The sequence below is a fragment of the Anser brachyrhynchus genome, assembly GCF_964034855.1.
Source record: "Anser brachyrhynchus genome assembly, chromosome: 5".
In the NCBI taxonomy this organism is placed as follows: Eukaryota; Metazoa; Chordata; class Aves; order Anseriformes; family Anatidae; genus Anser; species Anser brachyrhynchus.
Window position 1 is genome coordinate 42003147 of NC_137699.1, and position 23226 is coordinate 42026372.

At 45.1% G+C, this 23226-nt stretch overlaps 2 protein-coding genes across 4 annotated transcripts in view; one reads left to right on the forward strand and one right to left on the reverse strand.

The window, feature by feature from the left end:
* Positions 1-17188, reverse strand: part of AREL1 (apoptosis resistant E3 ubiquitin protein ligase 1) — a 22110-nt gene extending 4922 nt beyond the window's left edge. The window contains exons 1-16 of one of the 3 annotated variants that reach the window (XM_080595516.1): positions 17049-17188; positions 12942-13203; positions 11727-11786; positions 10836-11062; positions 9258-9495; positions 8097-8266; positions 7835-8015; positions 6962-7209; positions 5168-5245; positions 4537-4678; positions 4013-4134; positions 2202-2277; positions 1713-1822; positions 645-824; positions 359-484; positions 40-169 (exon numbers count right to left, since the gene is read on the reverse strand). In XM_080595516.1, coding sequence (XP_080451642.1) covers positions 40-169; positions 359-484; positions 645-824; positions 1713-1822; positions 2202-2277; positions 4013-4134; positions 4537-4678; positions 5168-5245; positions 6962-7209; positions 7835-8015; positions 8097-8266; positions 9258-9495; positions 10836-11062; positions 11727-11742 — 2044 coding nt within the window. In that variant the 5' untranslated portion in view covers positions 11743-11786; positions 12942-13203; positions 17049-17188. Of the gene's footprint in view, positions 1-39; positions 170-358; positions 485-644; positions 825-1712; positions 1823-2201; positions 2278-4012; positions 4135-4536; positions 4679-5167; positions 5246-6961; positions 7210-7834; positions 8016-8096; positions 8267-9257; positions 9496-10835; positions 11063-11726; positions 11787-12941; positions 13204-14095; positions 14772-16326; positions 16955-17048 lie in introns of those variants that run through there. The other 2 variants (XM_080595517.1, XM_080595518.1) reach the window with 2 other exon arrangements.
* Positions 17104-21266, forward strand: FCF1 (FCF1 rRNA-processing protein). The gene is made up of 8 exons (XM_080595528.1): positions 17104-17193; positions 17283-17350; positions 17466-17540; positions 17629-17777; positions 18240-18312; positions 18727-18814; positions 19250-19344; positions 20629-21266. Exons 1-8 carry the CDS (start codon positions 17191-17193, stop codon positions 20675-20677), a joined length of 600 nt encoding a protein of 199 aa, XP_080451654.1. The 5' UTR covers positions 17104-17190; the 3' UTR covers positions 20678-21266.
* Positions 21267-23226: the final 1960 nt, after the last annotated feature.

Here is a 23226-nt window from a genome sequence, read left to right on the forward strand (position 1 = left end):
ATAAAGGCAGAAAAGAGAGGGAAGCAGAGAGCATGTTACCTTTCAGGAAGTGATCTACCTCCTCCCTAACCTGATTGGCCAGCCTGTACTGTGCAAGCAGATTCAGGTAAAAAATTTTATTTTCATTGGTTACTGGTACTTGAGCTCCTCCTGTCACCAGTTCAACCACCTGAAAACAGGAGAACATTTGACATGAGTGTGACCAGCAGCATTCCTCAAACCTGAACTCCCACAAAAAATAAATCCTCCTTGCTACCACCTACAGTAAGCTCAGTTTTCTGGAGTACACAATTCTCAGCCCCCTCTGGTACAGGTAGAAGGGATTAAATTGTCCCACCTTTAGGAACTGCCTCCTCACCTTCTCCAGCTGTCCCGTTTTACTATACTTCTCTTCAGCGAAGACTAGATCCATCTCACTCACATCATTGTTCAGTATGAAACAAACTTTTGATTTATAGAATTCTGGGTCATCTGTTTCAAAATACTGAATGGGAAAAAAAAAAAAAAGGAGGAAGGAATGTAAGAAAGAAGAGGCAGGGGAAAAATTACGTACATTGCTAGTGAGGACTTTGAATATTTTTCAACCACACTGATATTCATCCTTTCCCCAGACCAAGTCTTCATACAATGCTGGGAAGCTTTACCTTGTAATGCATACGGAGCCCTATGATCTGAGCCAGGAAGGATCTCGTGAAGCGAGCTCGCACCAGCTGTTTGTAAGCACCTCCCAGGGATGACTCATAAAGACACTTTCCTACCAGGCGGCCTGCGAATTCATACAGTTTGAGTCGTACGCACGTGGGACGCACTGGATTTGGATGCACCTGTAAAGAGAAAACAAAACGAAATACTTGAGTACCAGACAAGGCTAGCACAAACAGTAGGTATGGGACCACTCCAAGTTGCATTTCTCAGGTGTCCAAAGAACTTCAGGGTAATATCCTCAGAGCCAAGCAATAGAATGAAATGCCTGAGCCTGCCTATGAAGAATACAAAGTGGTTCACATCCACAGGTCAGAGGCTGTGTGAGAGCAGAAATGGATTCTGAAACATTCAGACCCAACAAAACCTCTAGACACTCTGATGCCACCTCCTCTTCTCCAGAAATCCAGCCTTCCCTGCTGACTGGGATGGTGGTAAAACTATTGGTACTTAAGACTTGAGAGGTCTGGCTAAGAAGTTCATCCTAACTAAAAGAACATTCCTTTTGACTAAAGCTAGCAGCCTCTGATCATTTTCAACCACCCACTTCTGAGCTAAGACAATACTGGATGTGCCACTCCTACAAGCTCTACCAGGAGCCATCTCTCCATATTGTCACTGATTCACTGCTCGATTCCTTCTTCCATCCCTCGCAGGGGTGAGTACTTGGCCTTGTTAGCTGTCCAAATGTTCTCTCACTATGACCATAGTAGTTAAAGCTTCTGTCTGACCTGTCTTAAAAATGTACTTGAATTATTACACACTTGGAGTCCCTATGTTCACTGGCACTGGCAACCCTCTGCTGTTCCTCCAACCAGTTCTTTTGCATTTCAATGGGTTAAGATCATTCAGCAAAGCTTTGAGAAAGGCAATGAAAGTGACTGGGCAGGCCTCCTATAAATGCATCAGGTTGCACACTTCTCAACTTAGCAGCAGTATTATTTAGCCAGCAGCAAGCCAATGTACAGAGTTTTGATTTGACTATTCAACATAGGAAACTGCAGACTCACCAAGGCCTGGTTGTTATCACTAAAGCGGGTGAAGAGTTGACTGGAGGTATCAAATAATGCCTTACAGATGAGCTCAAACCACTCTCTGCGTGGACCTCCCCAATCCAAAGCTACAAGATAAAACAAGTTAGTCATTCAGGGGTCATCAAGAGTTTCGTGCATGCAGCTCAGTGTTACCTGAGATGAGAGCTCATCTCAATGAACAGCTCTGTAGCAAAAAGAAAGCAGTAGACAGGGACGCCAGAACACTATGTTCTGCTCCCAAACAGAGTCCTGATAGACACATTTTTACTTTTTTAGGGAGCTTCAGGTCCCTATGTAGGGTAGGGATAGACGGCACCAGAAGGATAATTCACTAACATCTGTGAGAAAGTGAGAGCTGGAAAGCCATAAAGGACAGACATGCTACAAGAAAACAGAATTTCAGACTAAGAACTCCACTGTCATTCCCTTCACTTCCTCCTCAAATAAGTTCACACGATAACTCACCTTCTTCATCTTGAAAAATCACTTCGAAGTTTTTGCTCCAGTCAGAAACAGAAAAATTTCGCGTTGCTTTAAAAGACTGAAAAGAAGAAAAAAGTAAAATAGCAACAGCTGTTACTGCTTGGCATCCTGCAACCAATACGAAATCCTGCTCATGTGGATGGGCAATTTAAGCAACACAGTACACAGGAAACACAATCTAGTACTCTAAAGTATAAAACTGAGAATTAGGAACTGCTAAGGTCTAATTCTTAATTGTCGAAAGCCATAGAAGCCAATTCCTCGTTTTCTATTAAGAGAAGCAGAGAAGCATTATGCACATAAATACAACTCATCTCAGAACCAGTATGAGGTTTAACAATAGTCGTAGCACAACCCAGATATATCCCTCTCAAGGCTGCAGTATTGTTTGAAGCATTAAAATGCCTGTGGGTAGGAGCAATTTCTGTAAAGCACTTTCAGCCCACGAGTCAGATTTAAAAAAGGAACCTTTCAGAGAGCATTAGAAAAATAGCTTGAAGGGTTCACTGAGTTCATACTTAAAGCAAGTCACGAAGCAAAAAAGTAACAGTCTTCCAAGTGTCGAGAACTTCCTTTGTCCCGATTCTGGATTCCAATTAAAGAAAAAAAAACGCTACACAGCTGTCCTCAATCATACTGTTAGCTTTGGCTTAGTTCATCTTCAAATAGATTAGAGCATCATGCTAGTCACTGCTTTGGGCTAAACACACTGGTCACGTTTTTTGTGCCTGTCAACCTTGTACATTAAAGCTTACATTCATTATTATGGCACTGAATTTGTTTCGTCTTACTAGGCTGTAACACCACTGCTAATGACAGTGCAGGAATTTCCAAAATAGCAAGAAAAATAGTCATGGAAATACTGTTAGAAATGAAGTCATTTTCTATCAAGCTATTAACTGAAACTTAATCTTGTAAACACTGCAAGCTTGTACGTGCAGAAAATATTCCAAAACACAGATTTACTGAGTGTAAATCAAGGGAAATCCCAGCCAGTCCTGCTTTCCCCAGAAATGTTTTTCCATCTTTATAACATTTCTGTTAGGAGACACATGTGGAAACAATAATTCAGGATAACTGCCTGCTCTGTGTACGCAGTACTTAGAATGTCAGTTAAGCACTGTATTATATGAATGTATCAGTTCAGGTCAGGTTCAGTGAAGACTCGACACAAGGACTCTACACAGTATTTTATTGTCACACTGAACCACTGCTATCAATGCAATAGTTCCATGTGTGCAGCTAACTAATACCTGACATGAGAGCTCACCTCACTGAATAGCTCTGTAGCAGAAAAACAGTAGGCAAGGACTCAGGAACTCCAGCTTCTGTCCTCAATTCTAGTCCAGATAAACTGCCTCTCTCAGAGCCTCAGGTCCCAGTGTAAAATGAGGACAGAATAGGACCAGCAGAATTCCTACATTTACAGGCTATGCAAGCATTTACTCTAGACATCTCTCAGGGCCTGCTTTACTCTGACAAGTTCCTTAAAAAAAATAAATTATCAGAGCTGAAGTTTCCCCATTACTTAAGAAATTGACCTCATCTTACTGGGCATTGAGGAGGAACATAGCATCCCACTTGTTACCAAACCTGAACACAAACGAGCTACCTTAAGACTTTCTTCTTTTTCCAGTGTCCAGCTGCCTAATGGCATCCGCCTTGAAACAGAAGGACTAATCATTTTTAACCTGGTTGCCCTGGCACATATCAGTTTGGGTTTCTTTAGGCACTGAGATGAAGACAAGGATGGAGAAAGCACTGGGTGTTAGTGAAGTGACCTATACACTCACCGACTCCAGCAGACAGTGACGGCTGACCTTCAGCGTGACCTTCGAATGAGGTCTTTTCATATGCACCTGACGCAGCTCTCGCTGAAAGAAGTTCACTTTGTCCTGGAAGGTCTCTGAGCCTCCTGTGAAGAATGACAGTTTGTGTCAGGCCTGAACTGCCAACACTTCAAACATCTATAGAAGGCATTTCTAAACCTAACTGTACAGGTCAGCTTTACAGTCCAAGGCTGAATTTGTTACAGCAACACCTGGGACAGAACTCTAAAGGCAGTTTGCAGTTATTCTCGATGACACTCAAATACTTACAGGCGTACTTTTAAAGAGCATGACAGAAAAGCCAAACATCAACAGCTGAACGTGATGAAATACATTCCCTGGAAGCACCACCAGTAACAGAAGGTGAGACTCCAAGAATCAGGAGTTCCCATCACAGGTTGTTCAGTGCTCACAGTCTTCATTCCCAAACAAAACTAGCAGACAAGCGCTAACTCCTCAACTATTTTACCCACCCCCCAGCCCTTTACCTATATTTTTATGCAGAGAGCGAATAAAAGTGGCTGCCAAGATGTTCCTTTCCTTGCAGCTGAGCTCCACAGGGGGTTGGATCCCATCATCCACCACCAGCGTCAGTAGTTTGTGCACAGGGTCAGGACCAAGGTATGAAAACTAGCAGCAAAAAGATGCAAGAAAGGGTTTAATACATCACGTAAAAGGCACAACGCGTACAGCAGACAGAGCAAGACCACCTGCGCTCTCAGACTCTCTCTGCTCACCCATGCAGACGCAGTTAACAGGAACACTACTTCGAAGCATCTGGACTCCAGTTGGGAGGCTGCTTCAAACCTCATTCCCTAGCCTACAGGCTTCACTGGACACAGTCACAGCATTTTAGCATGGTTATGAAGAAAACAAACAACAGAAATGCAAAAGGAATCAAGATTTTTGCCCAGAACTGGAACAAAAAGCAGAAAGGAGTAAGACAACTGGCTCCTCCTCATAAATATTAGCTGAATTTAGGCACTGTTACAGCATTCCAGAATCTGAATTTTATGCAACAAAATGTGCTCTGTGGGTGGAAGCCCTTCTCTTCAAAGGGAAAACAAAAACAGACAGACTCTCAGTTACGGGGACCACCTCTTGTGGAAAGAGACTCACCTTTGTGCCAGGACATACTCTAAAGGTGAAAAGGCGCCATGGAATGATCTTCAGGTAGAATTCTTTCACTGAGAATTGCTGAGTAACCACAAGAAGAAGAAAATGTTAACAGTCACACATCCATTAAGGGTATTCCCTGAAACACTTGAGGCACAGGACAAACATGGAAGTTAAGACTTCCCTCTAACCCCAGGGACAGGTTTTGGAAAAGTCTGGTGACATCTTCCTCTGGTATAATATATAAAAAACCCTTAAAGTTAGCAACAGCATGCAGAACTAAGCAACTTGTTAGTAAGACTGTACCACGCACACTTATGATGCATGTGGAATACTAGCAAGATACAGGTTATACAGCAGCAAGCCACTGTGCTCAGTAGAACATCACCAGTCTAATTGGAGGGTAAAAATTAAGTACACTTGAGAGGCTGAATTCAGGACAAGATTCTAATGCACTGACAAAAACATTCTGGAAAAAGTCAGATTCTCTCTACCAGAACTCTTGCTATTACTTCCTTAATCCCTTAATTTTCACAACCAATTCAAACAATTTTCAAAAAGCACTTGTAATTGCTAAATCCAGGAGATCCGGAGAAGTTTCTTTTAGAGTGTATTTTTGCCAGAACAAATGGCTACTAATTGTGGAACCGTTGCCTTCTGGAGAGCAAGCTAAGATGAAATTTTAGCATCTTTAGAGAAAACACAAGACTAATTTTCTGCACAAGTCTGTTCTAGCTGCAGTGACTGGAAAAAATGTTGAGTGGCATTTCTCCACTCAGCAATTATGAGCAGAAACACCTTAAATGACAGCATAGTAACAGTTAGCTATTGCACAGGACAGATGCTCTAGGTATATAGAGAGAAATCCAGGGAAACAATTATGCAAACATCAGAAACACATCGATAACTTTGTCATCTAAAGGGAACCTGCAATAGTACCCACTTCTGGGGATCTTCTTTACCAAGTAATGCAACAGAAAAGACTACAAAATTCCAGAATGACCCCACAAGGATGAAAGGATGCTGACCTCATGAGGACCGAGCAACTCAATGTCAGTTCTCAGTGTTGAATGCTGCAGAGATCTAGAAATCTCTAGCAACATCCTCCATCCTACAACTGTTTCATAATCCTCTCTCTTTGTCAGGAAAAGAATTTCTGGATTAGCCTTTTATCACATTTTCCAGAATGCGTTCAGATTAATAGATCAACAAAGTGAATTTATTAGTAGGATTTAGTGGAATTTTCTTTCTAGTTTCCCTGAATATTCAGAGACAATAAGAAGGGGTAATTGTTTCTGCTAAAATTCTTATTACAACAGAATCTTCAGCTTCCCTCGACTTGCTTGAATCATGTTCCTTCTACTTATACATCTAGCCTTCATACTCTGACCACTTTTTTCTTTTATTTTCCCTGCAACATTCAAGAAGTAGGAAAGACAAATCCATAAAATCCAATAAGTGTCTTCCTCTAAGTTCAGGTCTGGAGGTATCAAAAACTGAGAAAGGGAATTGCTAGTCTGACCTGACCAGAGCAAAGGAAAGGCAAAAAGGAAGTCTATTGAATAATCAGTGACAAGATTCCTAATAGGCTTGAATGAGACCTAGAAAAACACTGTTTCCTAAAGCTACGGGAAGCATTTTAATATTAATCTCAGTTTGCTGTCTACCCACAGGCAAAACTTTTTTAGCCAAATTTGAGGCATGTAAATCTGGAGCCAATGCATAGGGTCTTCATAAGCTCTTCAGTCGTTGTGTTCCTTGAACATGCACTCAGGATTGGTACTTCTGTGGTCTTACCTTAGGAGACACATAGCAATACACTTTTTTAGGTTTCTTCACTTTCTCGGGAGTTTGGCTGTCAGAGGGAGAATCTTCATCTTCATCCTCGGTTGCGGTAGAAGGACGGCGCTGGGAGGAGCTCAGGTGTGTTGGTGGAAGGTGCCACTGGGTGTTGGCGTAACTAGAAGCTTCATAAAGGTAGGCTTCAAAGTAAATGCTGACACCTGAGGTGGACACGTTGCGTTCTACAATATTCTTTTCATTCTCTGAAGGAAATGGATAAGAGTTGTGCAAATCTTAATGCAGCCCAGAACCAAGAAGTAAAGAATCCACAGAACACAACAAACTAGTAAATTATGATTTAAAAAAACAGAAGGCTACACATCCAGGGGAAAACCTGGTGAAGAGAAACTCTGATAAAGAGAACACAGGAGTGGTATGCAAAGATTACAAGGTAGCAGTTTGTCTGTCTTGGCTTCAGATGACTAGTTTAAAAAAAAAAAAAAACAACAAAAAAGCACATAGGTTTCATATGGTGATCTTCATCCATACAGGTCAATATACAATACACTGCTAGCTCACTTTCTGTATGGCTCAGATGCCAAGGACTAGCAAGCAGCACAAACTGCCTAATTTCAGAGGTAAACCCCCCCCGAGATAGGTATCAAGGCATGCGTGGTTTTATCTGATGAGGGAGTAGAACATCAGCCTTCAGAGATCTCCCTTGTCAGCAACAAATTAATTTAGCATTTTAAAAATGAATAGGCATTCCTTGAGCGATTAAGCATGGTTGGCCTGCAGAGATGCTACATTCAGCTCTGCTACACCAACGTGTGTAGCATCCTGCAAGAGAACACTCAGAGAATGAATACTGAGCAGCTCTTGACTCACCACTTAGAACAATGATGTCAAAATCACCATTGCTTATGGGCTGGTTCTGGTAGGAGATGCAGGCATGGAAACATCCCCTACAGTGCAACGTGAGTCGGAAGAACACTTGGCAAGTCTGCCGGTTGGACACCACAGACTTCTCAAACACAACGTCAGAGTTCTCTTCTTCTTGAGGACCCAGCTAAACAGAAAACACACAATAAAGAGGGCAATTCTCTCAGCTCACCCAGAAGCAATCAGCCAGGGATGGGGCTGCACTCACCTCACGGATGGAGAGGCTGTAATTGTGCTCATCTATCAGGGACACGGAATTGCTGGTGGGATTGTCATATTCATCTCTGGGAACTATCTGTAGGGTGTGCTGCTGTCCACAGGTCAGCACCAGAGTGGAGAAATGGCAAACGATTTTGGTTTTGGAGGGAACCACCATCCCTGAAGTAGACAACAACAGTTTAGAGCCAGAGTGCCAAGTGCAGCTACAAAGAACAAAGGAAAAGCAACTGGGGGCACAATCCCCTTGAAAATGGATAAAAAAACCTCCACATATTCTATGCCTTGACATTCAAAAAATCAACATATCTGAGCACTAAAATGCACAGCATGGTGTACCGGGGTCACCTTGGGTCAGAATCTCAATACTGATAAAGCAAGCCCAATTACCAGCCCTCTGAAGTAAATCCTGTCCTCCATTCTAACCTTCACCTCTAGAACTTGCTTTCACTGCAAACACAAAGGACAAGCCAGCTGACATCCAAGAAAACCTGCAAATTCAGTTTATCAAACAAACTTTAGCCTGAAGAATACCCGAATTAAATCTGAGCTCCCCCTTTCTGAAGGGGTATCCTAGCAAGCTTTGTATCTATTCACAATGCAATTTAATGGAGGTACCTTCAGTGAAAATGTGTCTGAAACATAAAAGATGCTGATGGGGGTCAAAAAGCAAAAGTAGAAGGAAAAAAATTAAAAAGGATAAAAAGGAAATCTTTTTAAAGAAGCGTATACTCAAAGGTAGCAACTGTTCCAGAAGCTTAAAGGAATAGAGTGGGGTATTCAAGCAAGGAAAGGAATCAAATCAAGACAGCATTTCCAGTTCAGGTTACTTTCACAAAAGGCATTCTCTGAGTACTAGATGGATCACGAAGAAATTATTACAAAACTGAGAACATGCCACAAATAGTTAGGGAGTTTAAGAAGCACTAATGACTTATTCTGTAAGGCAGCTTCTGTTTTGTCACGTACTGGTTGTCACAAGTATGCTTTAATCACAGGTTATTGCTGAGATTTACACATGGCAAGAAGATAACGGTGAAGGGTAACCCTTTCCCTGTCACTTATCTATTTTATTTGGAAATATGTACACCTAACTGCCTCCAATATTTCCATATCAACTTTTTGAATCATTACAGGGCCACCTAGACCTTACCTGGCTGAAACACCTTGTAGTAGGGGCTGTAGGCCACATTCAAGCCACCGAGTTTTATGGAGATCTCGTATCTCCCAGCCCTGCGCACAGTGAAGGCCACTTTCACCACATTGGAATTAGGCTCCTGAAGAACTTCCTGGGTTACAGGAATATCAATTGCTAGCTCCACATGGCAGATGTGAACTCGCAGCCCCAGAGGCCGGTGAGCTGGGAAAGGCTGCCCGTTTTTATAGAATAACTGCATGGGAAATGGAGAAATCCAAGTCAGCAAAAATACACAGTGCACAGAAAGCAAGTCACCTTGCAACAAAGGGACAACAAGGGCAAGACCCCTAGCTCAGCACAGGAATAGAAACAGCCAGCTCTGTCACACAGGCCATGTTCTCCGGAACCAACAGGACACAAAGGGGCATTGAACAACCTCATTCTCTCTTTTTTTACCAGGGTTCAAATGAGTGACTCAAAAAGAAAATGCCTCCAGGCATTTCTTCTCTGCACTGTTAGTGTGTATCAGAAGAAAAAACAAGAGAACACACTGCCCAAAGAAAAAAAACAAAGCCATGTCCTTTCAGAGAAACAAGTCTGTCTTGTCCATTTGTGCCCAGCTAAGCTCTGTAGAAGCTCTCACTGAGTTATTACAGAAAACAACATATTGAAGATGCTGACCTTAAGGAGCTTCTTACCATGCTGATAAGAAGCATCAGCATGAAAAAAAACTTGTTAGACACAATCGGTCAGCTCAATCACAAGTTATCCAGCTGACAGTTTTGGCACACCTTAACCACTACTTTCTTGCATTAAAAGAATTACATCTTGAAATCCTAAGTGCGCAGCTCTTGAAAACAAGAGCTTGCGGCCTGCGGGGTAAATCCTTCCTGCCATCAGCAGAAAGATACCATTGTTCCCTGCTACTAAACAGTGGGGGGGTACAGAGCCTGACGGAGTACGTGTATTGGCTGACAGGGAGAGGAACCAGTGTGTGCAACAGCTACTGCTGATGAATTAGGGACTAAGCAAATAGGAGATGAGAATGATGTGCACCGGCAGATTGCTGGAGCTGCCATGAGTGAGAGTCAGTGAGGTGAAGGGGGTAAATTTAAATAGCGGGAACAGAACAAGTCCCTTTCCTTTCAGCTCTTTTTCACTGCCTGTCCAGGCGTTAGAACTGCTCCTCAAACGCCAGAAGCAGAAGGGTTTTCTCACCTCCCCAAGAGGGATGGGTGCGGCAACCTAGCTGAACCTTTCTTCTTACTTCAACACCCTTCTGAGTGGGGAAGGTGGGGCAGAAAGCACACGAGCCCAACAAAGCCTGCTCAAACTTTCTCCACAGAGCTCCAAACCCTCAGTGTTCAGGCCCCTCACCAATCTCATTTGTATACTTGTTCCATTCCCCCAAATTTGGCCTTTTGGGACTGAGGGGAGCAGAAGACATGAACAGATAGCTTTCCTACTCTTAAGTTACATCCAGCTTGTTTCTCCCCTGTCCCCCACCCTCAAAAATAAACTGAAGTGCCCACCCCTAACTCAGACCTCTGTCCCTGCCCCCAAAGGTACGTGGAAACAGAAATATTCCCTTACGTGCACTCGGAAGGCCATGCTATGGCCCACCTCGTGGGGGTCCTTCCAATCCCAGGAGATTTTGCAGGACCGGGGATCCAAGTAGTTGCCTCGCACGTAGTCATAAATAGTTCGCTCCCCTCGGCGTTCCCGGTCCTCATGCTGAAGGAAGCTGACTATACGTGCGGCAAGCTCAAAGAGGAACTTAATGGTGAAGAAGAAGGCTACCACAAATACTGTGATCCCACCTGCAGCAAGGAGAGAACAGAGGATGGTTGCACTAGCACGTCTGAGTCTGGCACTGAGGTCCCATCTTCATCAGCCCAAGACGATGTCATTTATTAATGACATTCTAGTCAACTGCGAATTAGATGTTTAAGGCAGAAGCTATTGTGCAAACATTTATGGCTTGTGTTATGCTAGAAGTTAGGTTAGAGAACAACAAGTCCCCTGAAACACTGCAAATGACTGCAACTAGAGGAGAAGTATGTAAAGGTGGTACCGAGTCTCAGCTATGGCCAGCAGATGCCCCAACAGAAGCATGAAATTCCCTCTGAGTTGCAAATTAAAACTACAAAGATTCCTTTACGGGAAACAGTCAGATAACCACACAACCCCTGCACATCACATTAAGACTGGATTAAGAAGCATCATGGAGGCAACAACCCTGCACTGGCTCTCAAGAGAAAGAGTAAGGGAATGGCTTACAAGTGAGGTTGATGGAAGGACTTTGGGAACAAGAAGAATGGAGAAGGGGCAAGTCTGCCAGGTGGAAGGCACAATGCAGGGTGACAATAACTTCATGTTTGTTAGGTAGACTCTAAGCTAACGTGAAAGCCGGGGCTTTCAAGAAATTCCTCTAAGGCCTATGGAGAGGTCAGCAAATACAGTGGCAGCCTTTCCTTCACTTACCAATAATGTAAAACATCAGGTCCCTTCGGTGAGACACACAGCCGAGGATCACAGCTGCATCTAGAACACAAAATAGGCCAAGTCCAGTCCAATGACTCTTCCTCACACACATTGGCCTAAATTTAATCTATGATTCCTCAGACAAATACCTATAATCTATTTTCCTCTCCAACGACATCCCTAAGGCATTATTCCGAAAGACTGAAATACACAAACAGCACAGCATGCTACAAGGAACAGTTCTGTCACCATTATGAATTCAGGGATCTAAAAGGACAACATACTATCCTCAGAAACCAGTGACAGTGTGCTCTGGGTTCTGCAATAAGGGGCTACTTTTTGCAGGATCACCAAGTTCAACAACAACATCTGAAAGCCACTCATCCAAACTCTCACACCTATAGGAAGCAAGTCACAAGTTTCTACACTACCACGAAAGCGCGTAACAGAGCCACCACCAAAAAGGACAGAAATTGACCCTCAATCAGCAACCTTAGAAAAAAGGGATGGAATAAAAGGGTTGTGGACAAGACCAACCCTATTTGTTCAGAACAAACAAAGTCTTCCTAGGGTAGGGCTGATTTTTTTTTTGCACCCTACACCTCTAGTACAGAAAGTACGAATGCAACTGAAAAAAACAGTCCACCTGTATTTTTCTACTCCCTTCTGCAAAGTGAACCTCTCAGCTGAAACTCTCACTGATCAATACGCAAGCTAAAACCTTGGTTTTGCACACTGTTAAGATGACAGCAATTTTTAGAGACCCCAATCTAGAATCGAGTTCTCACCGGGGGGCTGCTAAACAAACATGTAGTAAAAAGACTACGCCCAGAACAACAACATGCTCTTTGGTTGATAGGACATAGCTGGCAGATGGAACAAGCAGCAGCAGCAGCAATGAACGTGTGTGACAATCAGACAAACGATTTGGCATACACTGATGCATACAATATAGCTCACCATGTCACCAGTCAGTTAGTGAGAAGCTACATTGTGCATTCAAACTGCCTTTTTTTTTTTTTTTAAACGAACACAAAAGGGGAGTTATTCATCGGTCATCTCAACAGCAGCAGCAATGGATGCTAGCATGCAGAAAGCTTAAATGAGGCACACACACACATCCTGCCACAATGGCCATCACTTTCCAGCCCAACAAATCCCCTTTGCTGCCCTCCACGTACACTCCATCCCTCTTTAGTCAGAGCAATCACGTACCTTTATACAACTGCCCATGTTCTAAAAACCAAAAGGAGGGTACCCATTCTTCAGCATCCTTTTTCTTTGTGCCCAACACTGGGGCAAGCGTCAGCAAGAAGAGGCCATAGAGAAGATTATCACAGAAAATGAAACTCCTGGAATTTGCATCACAGAATCACTGCTGAAAGGTGAGGACCTGAGCACAGCAATCTCTTCCTCTTTGCAAAAAAAAGGTTGTTCTGCAATGCTGCTCCTGGTAGCCTGTAGTTTGCTAGCTTCCCTGGAAAAGGAAGAAAGAGATGTAAGTTAAATAGATCTCTCCGCTGCTGAGGACAAATCTAGCAACTAGAAACACATGAGAGGTGCACTGCAAAAGTATAACCAGATGTCAAATCCAAAGAAACAGTACTGTGAAGATATCAAGGTCAATTAGGTGCTAGGCTTCAACATTCCTCCAGCCTCCATGTAACTATCTCAATTCATATGAAACCCTGAAACTGGCAAGCTCAATACTGGAAAAACAAACAAACAAACAAAAAACACCACCATAACATGCCCCCGTAGGCTTCATTGAGCTCCTGGGTTTCCCAGAGCAGCCAGAAAGCTGTGTGCTATTCAAGAATAGCACTAAGGACCAGGTAGCACTTGAAGGCCAAAAGCCGCAAATGCCACAAAATGCCCCATGTTATCACAACCTATTTTTTCCTAGGTCTAGAGCACTACTTACAGGCAAGCAGAAAGAGGAAAACAAGAAAAAAAAACTCTGAAAGCTCTTGGACCTTTGAGCAGATGAGATAGATTTTTGCCACCAGTGTTTTAAGCCTTCAGAAAACTGTTTAGCTCATAAGGCATTTCAATTTCAGCAGCACAACCCACGGAACTACAGTTTACTGTCAGTACTGAGATTTAAATAAAATCTAACAGCAAGAATTGATGCAGCCCACAGAAAAAACAGGACGTATGCCAGAAGAGAAGCCACAGAGCCTACACAGTTGGTATCCACTCATTCAGAACACAGATTATGTAAAGGAGTGAGAATGAAGCGGACCCAGGCTCACCACGGCAGCTCCCTGAAGAGTGCCACCTCCCGCAGGGATGCTAGCGACGTGCTCCTCCTGCCTGCCGCACCACGGCATCAGCTGCCGCTGCCTCCTTGCTCCCCGCTCACCTACCTTCCTCCTCCGATGTCTCATTGCTCTCCATCCCAACAATCAAACAGAGCCACCTGCATTTGCACGCTTCCACTCGGGCTCTAAGCTTTCTAACTCATAGGAAAGCCGTCAAGTTTTCGATGGTGCTGCAGAAGAAGTCAGACTCTCGCTGTCTTTTCCTCCCCCTCACCTCAGGGAAAGTCCCACCCACTCAGCTATTTTCTCCCTTCCTCTGGTTGAACGAACACGTTGCAGTCCCCAGGGGCACAAGTTCTTATTTATCCTCTTAGAGGAAGCTCTAGGTTTATAAACTCTTATCTCTGTATATTTAGAATGACAGATTAGCGATTTCTTTGATATTTCAGTTCTTTCACAGTATATATATCCGAAGTGTCATTGAAACATACAGTCTTTAATGCTCACTTGTCTGTGCTACAAGTGCCTGGCTGAACCTCTGCTCCTGCCTGGCTTGGCGGTGAAAGGTGCGCACCTCCTCCCTGCACAGCTGAGGAATTTCACAGAAACTTTCCAAGGCTTTGCACTCTGTGAGACGTCCCAGCATCTTACAGCACCATGCTCTTCAGGTCACCAAAAAAGCATCAACGCAGAACTGACACTGTGGGTTCACCTACTCAAACTATTTCTACCTCAACCCGTAACTCTTTCCCTTCTGAAAAAGCATGCTACAAGCGACAGCCTCTCTCAAGAGAGGAGGGAAGGACCTGCAATTTCAACTACAAGGGTTTCTGAAGTCACCTAAAGCCTCTTGGTCGGGGCTGCAGAATTTCGGAATAACCCCCTGCATCCAGCAAGCTGTCTCCTTCAATCAGCCCAGCAGCTTCTCCTTTTAATCATCTCGACGTGAAGCGATAGGCAAGGTGCCAAGTCAGGAGGCCTGCAGAGAGGAAGAGGCTGTGGCACAACCAAGTTCCCTCAAGCATACACGCTGGCAGCAGCTTTAAGGATGCTCTTGCAGCTGGGAAACATTGGGTAAAGATCCTAGCCACTAGTAGCTGGTGTTCAAGATAGGCTGCCGCTCGCTTAGCAGAATGCAGATCCAAATTAAAATAGAACCTGCGCTAAGAACCGCCACAATCTGGGGAACTAACTCAGAAACGCTGCAACATAAGGTGCCATCCTAGCTGGGCTGAAAAACTGCTGAATTGACCTTACAGATCGTGATCCAAGGACACGGCAAGCAATGGTGTCCTGCCATCTGCAGGGAAAATGGGGATTCGTAAAGCTTCGTTTTGGTTTGTCTCAAGGAGAAACACTTGCACAATTAGGAGAGACAGCATGGAACCACAAGATAAACAATACTAGTGCCATTGCTTCTCTCGAGGCAGCAAGGAAAACAAGGCCAGTAACAGGAATAAATTTTGTTTGCTTTACTATTTCTGCAAAGCCAAAGGAACTCAAGGGAAATCTCCTGGAAGAAGCACCAGTGTGTTTGTACAGAGAAGGGAGCTATAACACAGTGATGGCACATTTATGGGGCTACAGCTACAGGGCCAGTTGGGGGCATGCTATAAAGGACAGATTTACTAAGCTCCTAAAAAATCTTCTATGCCTCTTGGAGTTTTCCTGGTGCACTGATAAATTTAACTCTTTTTCTTCTCTCCCTTGAGAAACTCCAACATTAAGAAGAAAAATGGTTTAAAAACCTTTCAGTGGTTTGATACTACCTCAGAGAATTCAAGCTGAAAGCACTGTTTGCGTCTGAGCGGGACATCCTCTCCATCCACACGTGCAATATCCACCACCACATCTCATGCCACACACAAGGCAATTCTCCTTCAAGTGAAAAGACTTGGTATTTTCTCAAGTTAATGAAAGTGTGCACAAAAGAACAAACAGAAATGCTGATGGGAACTTCCCTTTAAAACACACGCTCAGCAGACTGAGGAGTCAGCTCAAAAGGCACGGAGCAGACTCCAGTATCAGCATCAAGGACAAAAGGTGCAATGACAGAGGTCCGTACAAGACAAACCTGCCCTTCTCTCTTCAGGGCTGGCACTTATCACACACGCATTTACACACAATCCCAATGAAACACTGGCAACAGAAAAATAAATAAATATGGGAAGCTTCTGCCAGCTGCCCGAGGGCTTTTCAGCCCAGCTGAGCAGTCGCTGGGGTTGCGCGTTCCTCCCCAAGCAGAGCAAGCCAGCTGGATGTCCCCCTTCCTCCTCCGCCATGCCCTCCCCCTGAGCCCCCCAGGTCACCCGCAGTGCCGGCAGAGCCCCACCAACCTCACTTTTTCACCCAGCAGTTAGGTCTGGTCCATTACCCAGACGGCAAGAGCGTGGTTTCCTCAATGAACTCCCTGCAGCCTCACTGCTGGAGCCTCAAGCACGTTTCCACCGAGGAAGCTCTTCAGGAAGAAGCTTGCTCGTGGGCCGCAGAGGCACTTTTTCTGACCCACGCACCAGAACGGGCTGTGTCTGTCCGACACCGGCAGCTACGGGTCCCGGCTAACCCAGGAACGCGCACGAGGGAGGTAAGAGCAGCGAGGCCCACCTCACCCTTCCCCGCACGGGGCCCTACAACCCAGGCACCAAAGACCAGCCCAAGGGCTCTGAGAGCGTTCCCCGACACCTGCAGAGGAGATGTTAAGGGTCAGGTTAAAGCTCTGCTGCTGCACCCAGGCTCCTTGTTTAGGGTGCCAGCTCAAACCGAAGCAGCACGGTGCCGGCAGCTCGCCGCTTTCCCTGGACGAGCTCTCGGCCGGCGGACGGCAAGCCCAGGCCACGCCGCGCCTCACCGCACCGCACCAGCCCAGGAGGGCGGCAGGAGCCCTCCGTAACCCCGGGCCGAGCGGGGGAGCACGGGGGGCACCCGGTGCGGGGCTCGCTCCCTCCCTCCCGCCGCACCCCGGGCTGGCACCCACCAGCTGGTTCCCCCAGCGCAGCACCCCCCGGTGCCGCAGCCCCCGCCCCGCTGAGGCCCCGCCACCCCCGGGCAGCGCCGTTACCGAGGGCTCCGGCTCCGCTCCGGCGGCTCCCGGCGGCCTCCCCGGGAAGTGACGGCGGGGCCGGCCCTGCCCGGCGGGGCGGGACGCGGTGACGCTCGGCGGAGGCGCCGGAACTACCGGCGGTGGCGGCGGGGGTGGCGGCATGGTGAGCGGGGACCGGGAGGGGGAGGTGGGGGGGGGACCGGGGGCACCGGGGGGCCGCGCCCCGCTCACGGCGGCCGCGTCTCGTTGCAGGGGAAGCAGAAGAAGGCGCGGAAGTACGCGGTGATGAAGCGCATGATCAGCCTGCGGGACCAGCGCATGTGAGTGCCGGGACGGGGACGGGGACGGCGGCGGGGACGGTCCCGGTGCCGCCGGGACCCCGCTCGGGCCCCTCCGGTGCCGCCGTCCCCCAGCGGTGCCCCTGCTTCTTTGCAGCAACGAGAAGGAGCGGGCGAAAGCCGCCGCCAAGAAGAAGAAGGAGGACCCGAGCGCCATCAAGGAGCGGGAGGTGTAAGTGCCTTCCTTCGCCCACTTGTGTAAGATTTCTCATTCTCCTCGGTCACAGCTGACTGATGCGAATGCCTCGTCTTCCCCGCAGCCCCCAGCATCCGTCCTGTCTGTTCTTCCAGTACAACACGCAGCTCGGGCCTCCGTACCACATCCTGGTTGACACGAACTTCATCAACTTCTCCATCAAAGCCAAGCTGGACCTGGTGCAGTCCATGATGGACTGCCTCTACGCCAAGTGTGAGTGGCTGCCGCACGCGGCGCTTCTGGACCCCGTAGCGCTGCAGTGCATTCAGGCCTCGCACCCCTGGCTGAGGACAACAGAAGTCTTGAAAAGCCACGTGCTGTAATGAGCTCACGGAGCTCATTCTCAGTGGCCTGTGGTAACTCTGGAACCGGCCTGTGGTAACCCCAGAACCGGCCTTGGTTTCAATCAGACAGTGGTCTTAAACGCTGATCTCAACAAAAGTAAAGCATTAGTAGGTTAAAAAATATCTGTGGCATTGTGAGACTACTCCTCAGTGGTTTTACATTTCATCACTTCGCTTGCCAGCTCTTAGCAGTTCAAAACTGGAAATATGTTACAGAGTTCCATGCCAGATAACTGTTCCGGGGCACGTGCTCAATGCCATAGAGGTATGTAAAGAAATACTGTTTTGTTCTAATACAGACTTTTAATGCTGCCTTTTTTTTTGCATTTAGGTATTCCATGTATCACAGATTGCGTAATGGCTGAAATTGAGAAGTTAGGACAGAGGTATCGTGTGGCATTAAGGTACGTGCAGGGTGTTCCTGTCTGTTTCTAGAACTTAGCATTTTGATGTAAAGAAATGAAAAGGGCTTGCCATGATGGTGATATTTTACTAGAAGGATTTTAGGGCTTGAACTGGGTTTTGTTTCTCTGGGTTTATGAGATCAGTATTACAGGTTCAGCAAGAGCTTAACATTGTGGGGATCTTGGAACCCAACTAACAAGTACTAAGAAATACTTAGCCAGACAAATCGCCTGCTTTTTTTGCTCCTCATTTCAGTTGGCTGAACTGTACCATTTGCTCCATACCTTAAGCCCTTGTTTTGAGTATAACATGCTGCATATCACAGAAAGAAGTATTTGTGTTCCTCTATATGGTATTACTGTACACTTCTACTGGTCTGATTGCCGTGATGCTGGATGTACGTATCCCCACAGAATTGCCAAGGACCCTCGGTTTGAACGCTTGCCGTGTACGCACAAAGGAACCTATGCTGATGACTGCTTGGTACAAAGAGTCACTCAGGTACTAATGTTTCTGAAAATTCCTATACTGTATTAACACACCAAAAATCTTGAACCGTGCTAGTTACTGATGACTTAACTTTTATGCAGAGTAACTGTAAAGTCTTGTAAAGGGGCAGTTTCAGTCCTTAGCACAACTTTCTTTGGAGGAGTATCTAGTCTTCCCTAAACATTCTTGTATAGAACAACATCAAGAAGCATCCAGGATGGGAAAGTTGTCTGCTGGAAAGGCTAGACAGCCTTTAAATGTTTCTCGGAATCTGTTTTGGTGAGCAGAAGGATGTTATGCCTACGGAATAACCAAGTCCTAGAAATGCCTCACTAGGCACTAGCAGCCCTCTTATGTTTACTGAGCTAACTGAACTGAGCTTTTGCTTGGCTTTGTCTATGTTTGCCATTTCACTAGTAACGAATCTGACTTGCTTCTTCTTTTCAGCACAAGTGCTACATCGTGGCCACAGTGGATAAAGAGCTCAAGAGGAGAATACGAAAAATCCCAGGAGTGCCTATAATGTATATTTCCAGGCACAGGTAAGGGACCTCTGATGTCGATGCTGGGCACAATCATTGTCTGACAAGGACTCTGTTGCCATGTATTTCTCTCCTGCACTGTCTATAGCACAGGTTGTACTAAAGGGCCTAGTGTTCACACAAAAGTAGATGTATAGCTGCATCTGGGAAGAGACTAGTTGCAGACCCACTTTTATTGCAGCCTCCATGTTCACTTGCTTTTATCTGGAAAATTAGTTTCCTTGAGGCCAGTGTTTCCATAGTCCAGTTCTGCTTAGCAGCAGCAGCAGCAAGGCTATCAGGCAAGTGCATTCTACAGATTTTTGAGGAAACATTCCTGTTCCGTGTTCTATCTGGAAACTTTGTGTACCCTCCACTAAAAAACTGAATTTGCTTTTTAGCTAAAAATCAAACCAACTTGGAAAGACACTAGTGCAGCAATTTCAAAGCAACAGATTTTTCCCATATGTGCAAGTATTGGCTTGCTTTAATATTTCTTTAAATATATATATACAATAGAAGCAGTGATCTACTGTAACAGCATTTGCTTAAGTTTGTTTGCTGTTCCTTCCAAAGTGTTTGTAAAGCCTAGAGTAAGAGGAGTTTACTCACATTCGTCATATACAGTGTTTTAATATCTCTTGTACATAATTACAGCACAGAAGTTTTATCTTGCATAGAACCTATGCCAAATTGTTTCAAAGTAGGGTAGATATGTTTGGTAGCATGGTAGGGAGAAAAAATGGGATGTGGAGAGAAAACAAAGTCTTTAGAGATGGGAGAGACACTGCGAGGCAGGTGTGCTAACAGTGGAGAGTCTGGTAATACTCAGACAGAGAGCAGTATGTCAGAAATGAGGAGGCAAATTGCTATAAATACGTGGAGTTTAAACCGATCCGAAACTAGAATGTGACTTAGGAGATTTTCCCTCAAAACATCTTTGCCCCTACTCATTTTGCCCATGAATCTCAAGTCGAATGGACAAAGTTTCGTTCTCCACAGTGGGTCTATTCCTAAAGCCTAACGCAGATCTTACCAAAAACACCTTTTTTTTCCTTTTCTGGGGATGGTGACTTCTTGAGATGCCTGAGCTCTAAAGGGTTTGAGGTTAAGTCTGGGGGTGATCTTATGAAGTCTTTACATTTTTCTCAGAAGTAATGTTTTTTCCCTCTGACAATCTGAGCTGCAGATAGAAATGGAACAAAGCTGTTTGCTGTTCAGTCTCCCTGTAAGCATTTTGCTGCACAGGGCGGGGAACAGTATGGAGCAGGTTGTCTGCATAGGTTTTCCCTCTTTCTTTTGCAGATACAATATTGAGAGGATGCCAGATGATTATGGAGCTCCTCGATTCTAAGCTCTCCAGCCAAGCCATGAATGCCAGGACTCTGAGCCAGGATAAGGGTCCTTCTGTTCCCAACCCTCCTGCTTTCTTTTTTGCTGGGACTCTGCTCGTAGGATTGTGGGTGATACTGGACTGATTTCATAGCCTCGACCTTCTAAGAAAAAGCTATTTGTAGGAGTCTTTTTTTATTCATCCTTGTTCTGACTGCACCTGATAACCTACAGCTGGGAGAAGGATATGGGAACAAGAGGACTCTATGGCCAAGAATATGCCTAACTCCCTCTTCATTTTCATGTTGGGATTATTCAAAAAGGTGATTTCAGCATTCTGAAGTAAATATTGGTGATGGTCCAGTTATGACTGAGAATGGAACCGCAGAAGTATTAGAAGTTTCTTATTTCTCCATCTGCAGCAGCATGAGTATTTCCCTGAGAAACTCCTTCACATCTGTCCCACAAGGAAATTGGAATCTGCATTCTGAAGAAAAGCCGTCAAGTCTACACCAGTAGGCTGCCTCCTCTGGACCAGTGGTCTGAAAAATTTTAATTTGGGGTTGATGGGCTTTTATTCAACTGTATCTCAATACAGTGAATGAAATCAAGTTGTGTCATGCTCCGTGTTTCCTAAACTCAATGTATCCTTGTTCATCTTCTAACCCTCACTTAGGTACTTAGTGCATTCTTAATCTCTCTTCTTACCAGTGGAGTTTGTACTTAAGGTATGATGGCATCATCTTGCAGTATATTTTTACTGGATCAGCCAGCAGCCCAGCTTTTTTGCTTACAGGCAGAGTGATGACGAGGGTTGTTGGGTCTGGGACGTACCTCTCCCTCTTGATTGCTTGGCACCTATGCACTTCAAAGTCTCATTCCTTTCCTTAGGTGTCACGGAAGAGGAGGATACCGGTGTGTACAGGGAAGTGTCAAATTGAAAGCTGTTAATGTGGGCTGGGAGCAGAGTAGGTGGGGAAAAAACAGAGCAATGGCTGCAGATCAAGCAAGTCTCATAGAGACCTGCAGGATTTGCAGCAACATGGGAAGGAAGTGGTCAGGAGTGAGGGAAAAGAGATGGTTAAGCCAGATGGAGAAATGGAGAAAGTACTTCAAAGCTATATTGCTTTTGTTCTCCCAAAGGCATGCTCTGCATTCTCATATCTTCCCCATTACTCTTTTATTTTTAGTAATTTATTTTGCTCCTCTGATCTCTGTTCCTCTGTGGTGAAGTGAATAGTTTTAAGCCTGAGCGATGAGAGAGGAATTGAGTCACCGGAGGCCCACATGCTGTAGTGTGCCTCCTAGCCAAAATACTGGAGTTGGGGTGTGAGCGGGAGACTGAAATTGATATGCTTGGTATAATTAAGAAAATGTCCAAACTTTAATAGAGCTTTTATCCTGTGGTGCCTTACACTGGTGCAGGCTGCAGAGAATGGCTGAACTCAAATCCCTGTAGGCTAGGCAGCATAGTGAAAATAACACTTCTCCTCTGCTAATCATTTCCTGTCCTTGGGAAATGTCCCTACATGCTCATAACCTTTGTGCTAGCACATTCCTTTACAGCTGTTGTAGGAAACTTTGGGAACACATCAGACTTATCCCCATACTACCTCTTTGCTTGCTGCAGACTCACCTACTACACGTATCCCTGAAATAACGGCATGCTGACTCTTTCAGAACACATCAGCCTCTTCCAGGCTATCACAATTGAAGTTTATCTTCTCCACCTCCAGCCAGGAAGAGGGTAACCAACCAACCAACCTGAAATTTGACACGGTGTAAAACTGTACAGGTCAAAAACAATATCCTTAATTTTCTTCTCTCAGTCCAAGTCACATTTCTGTAAGCTAAAAGTAAGTATTGTCATGAACATTTGAAGGCCACGCTTAGTCAAGCAAGGACTGAGGAACAGTTGTAGGATTAGATCTGTTTTACTTGGTTTTCAGAGCAACGCTGGTTTTAAAAGACTTATTGGAGTACAGAGTTAACTAGAATTGTCCCTATGCAAATAACTTCGCTTGAGTTAAGCTACATTGAATGAGACTGGAGGAGAAAGAAACAGATGCTTATGGTAATATTTGATAGAAGTCTTTTTCGCGATGGGGAGGTCAAAGGCACAGCAACACGATGAATTTGGGAAATGTTTGCCAGCAGAATGCTCACTGGATAGACTTCATGAAAATACATGTATGTCACATGAACCGTTGGTAGGAATCCAAGCAAGTATGTGTATTTACAAGGAACTTTAAGAAATAAGAGACTCAGCAATCTGCCTTGCTTGTTCTAGTAACCTGAAGAACCTGTTACTAGGAGGCATAAGGAACTGCTCAAGAAGTACACTTCTTGAGGGTTGGAGGATGAGCAGCAGGGAAATCCATCAGAAATTTTTTGTAAATTGAGTGTAATCAGCAAGACAGAGAATCTTGGGTATTAATGCAAAGCGCCTGATGAGAAGAGGAACTCAGGACAGGAAAGGACAACCTCAGTCATCAAGTCCAACCCCAGCAGTCCCCAGGGAACCTGCATATCAGACGCTTAGTTCAGGGGAAAGTATGTACTCCATGTGCA

Excerpts from the sequence above, each read along its gene's own strand:
- FCF1 (XM_080595528.1), top strand. Across the intron at positions 17,351-17,465 it reads AGCCTGCGGGACCAGCGCAT|CAACGAGAAGGAGCGGGCGA; the intron begins GTGAGTGCCGGG and ends GCTTCTTTGCAG. Across the intron at positions 17,778-18,239 it reads GGACTGCCTCTACGCCAAGT|GTATTCCATGTATCACAGAT; the intron begins GTGAGTGGCTGC and ends TTTTGCATTTAG.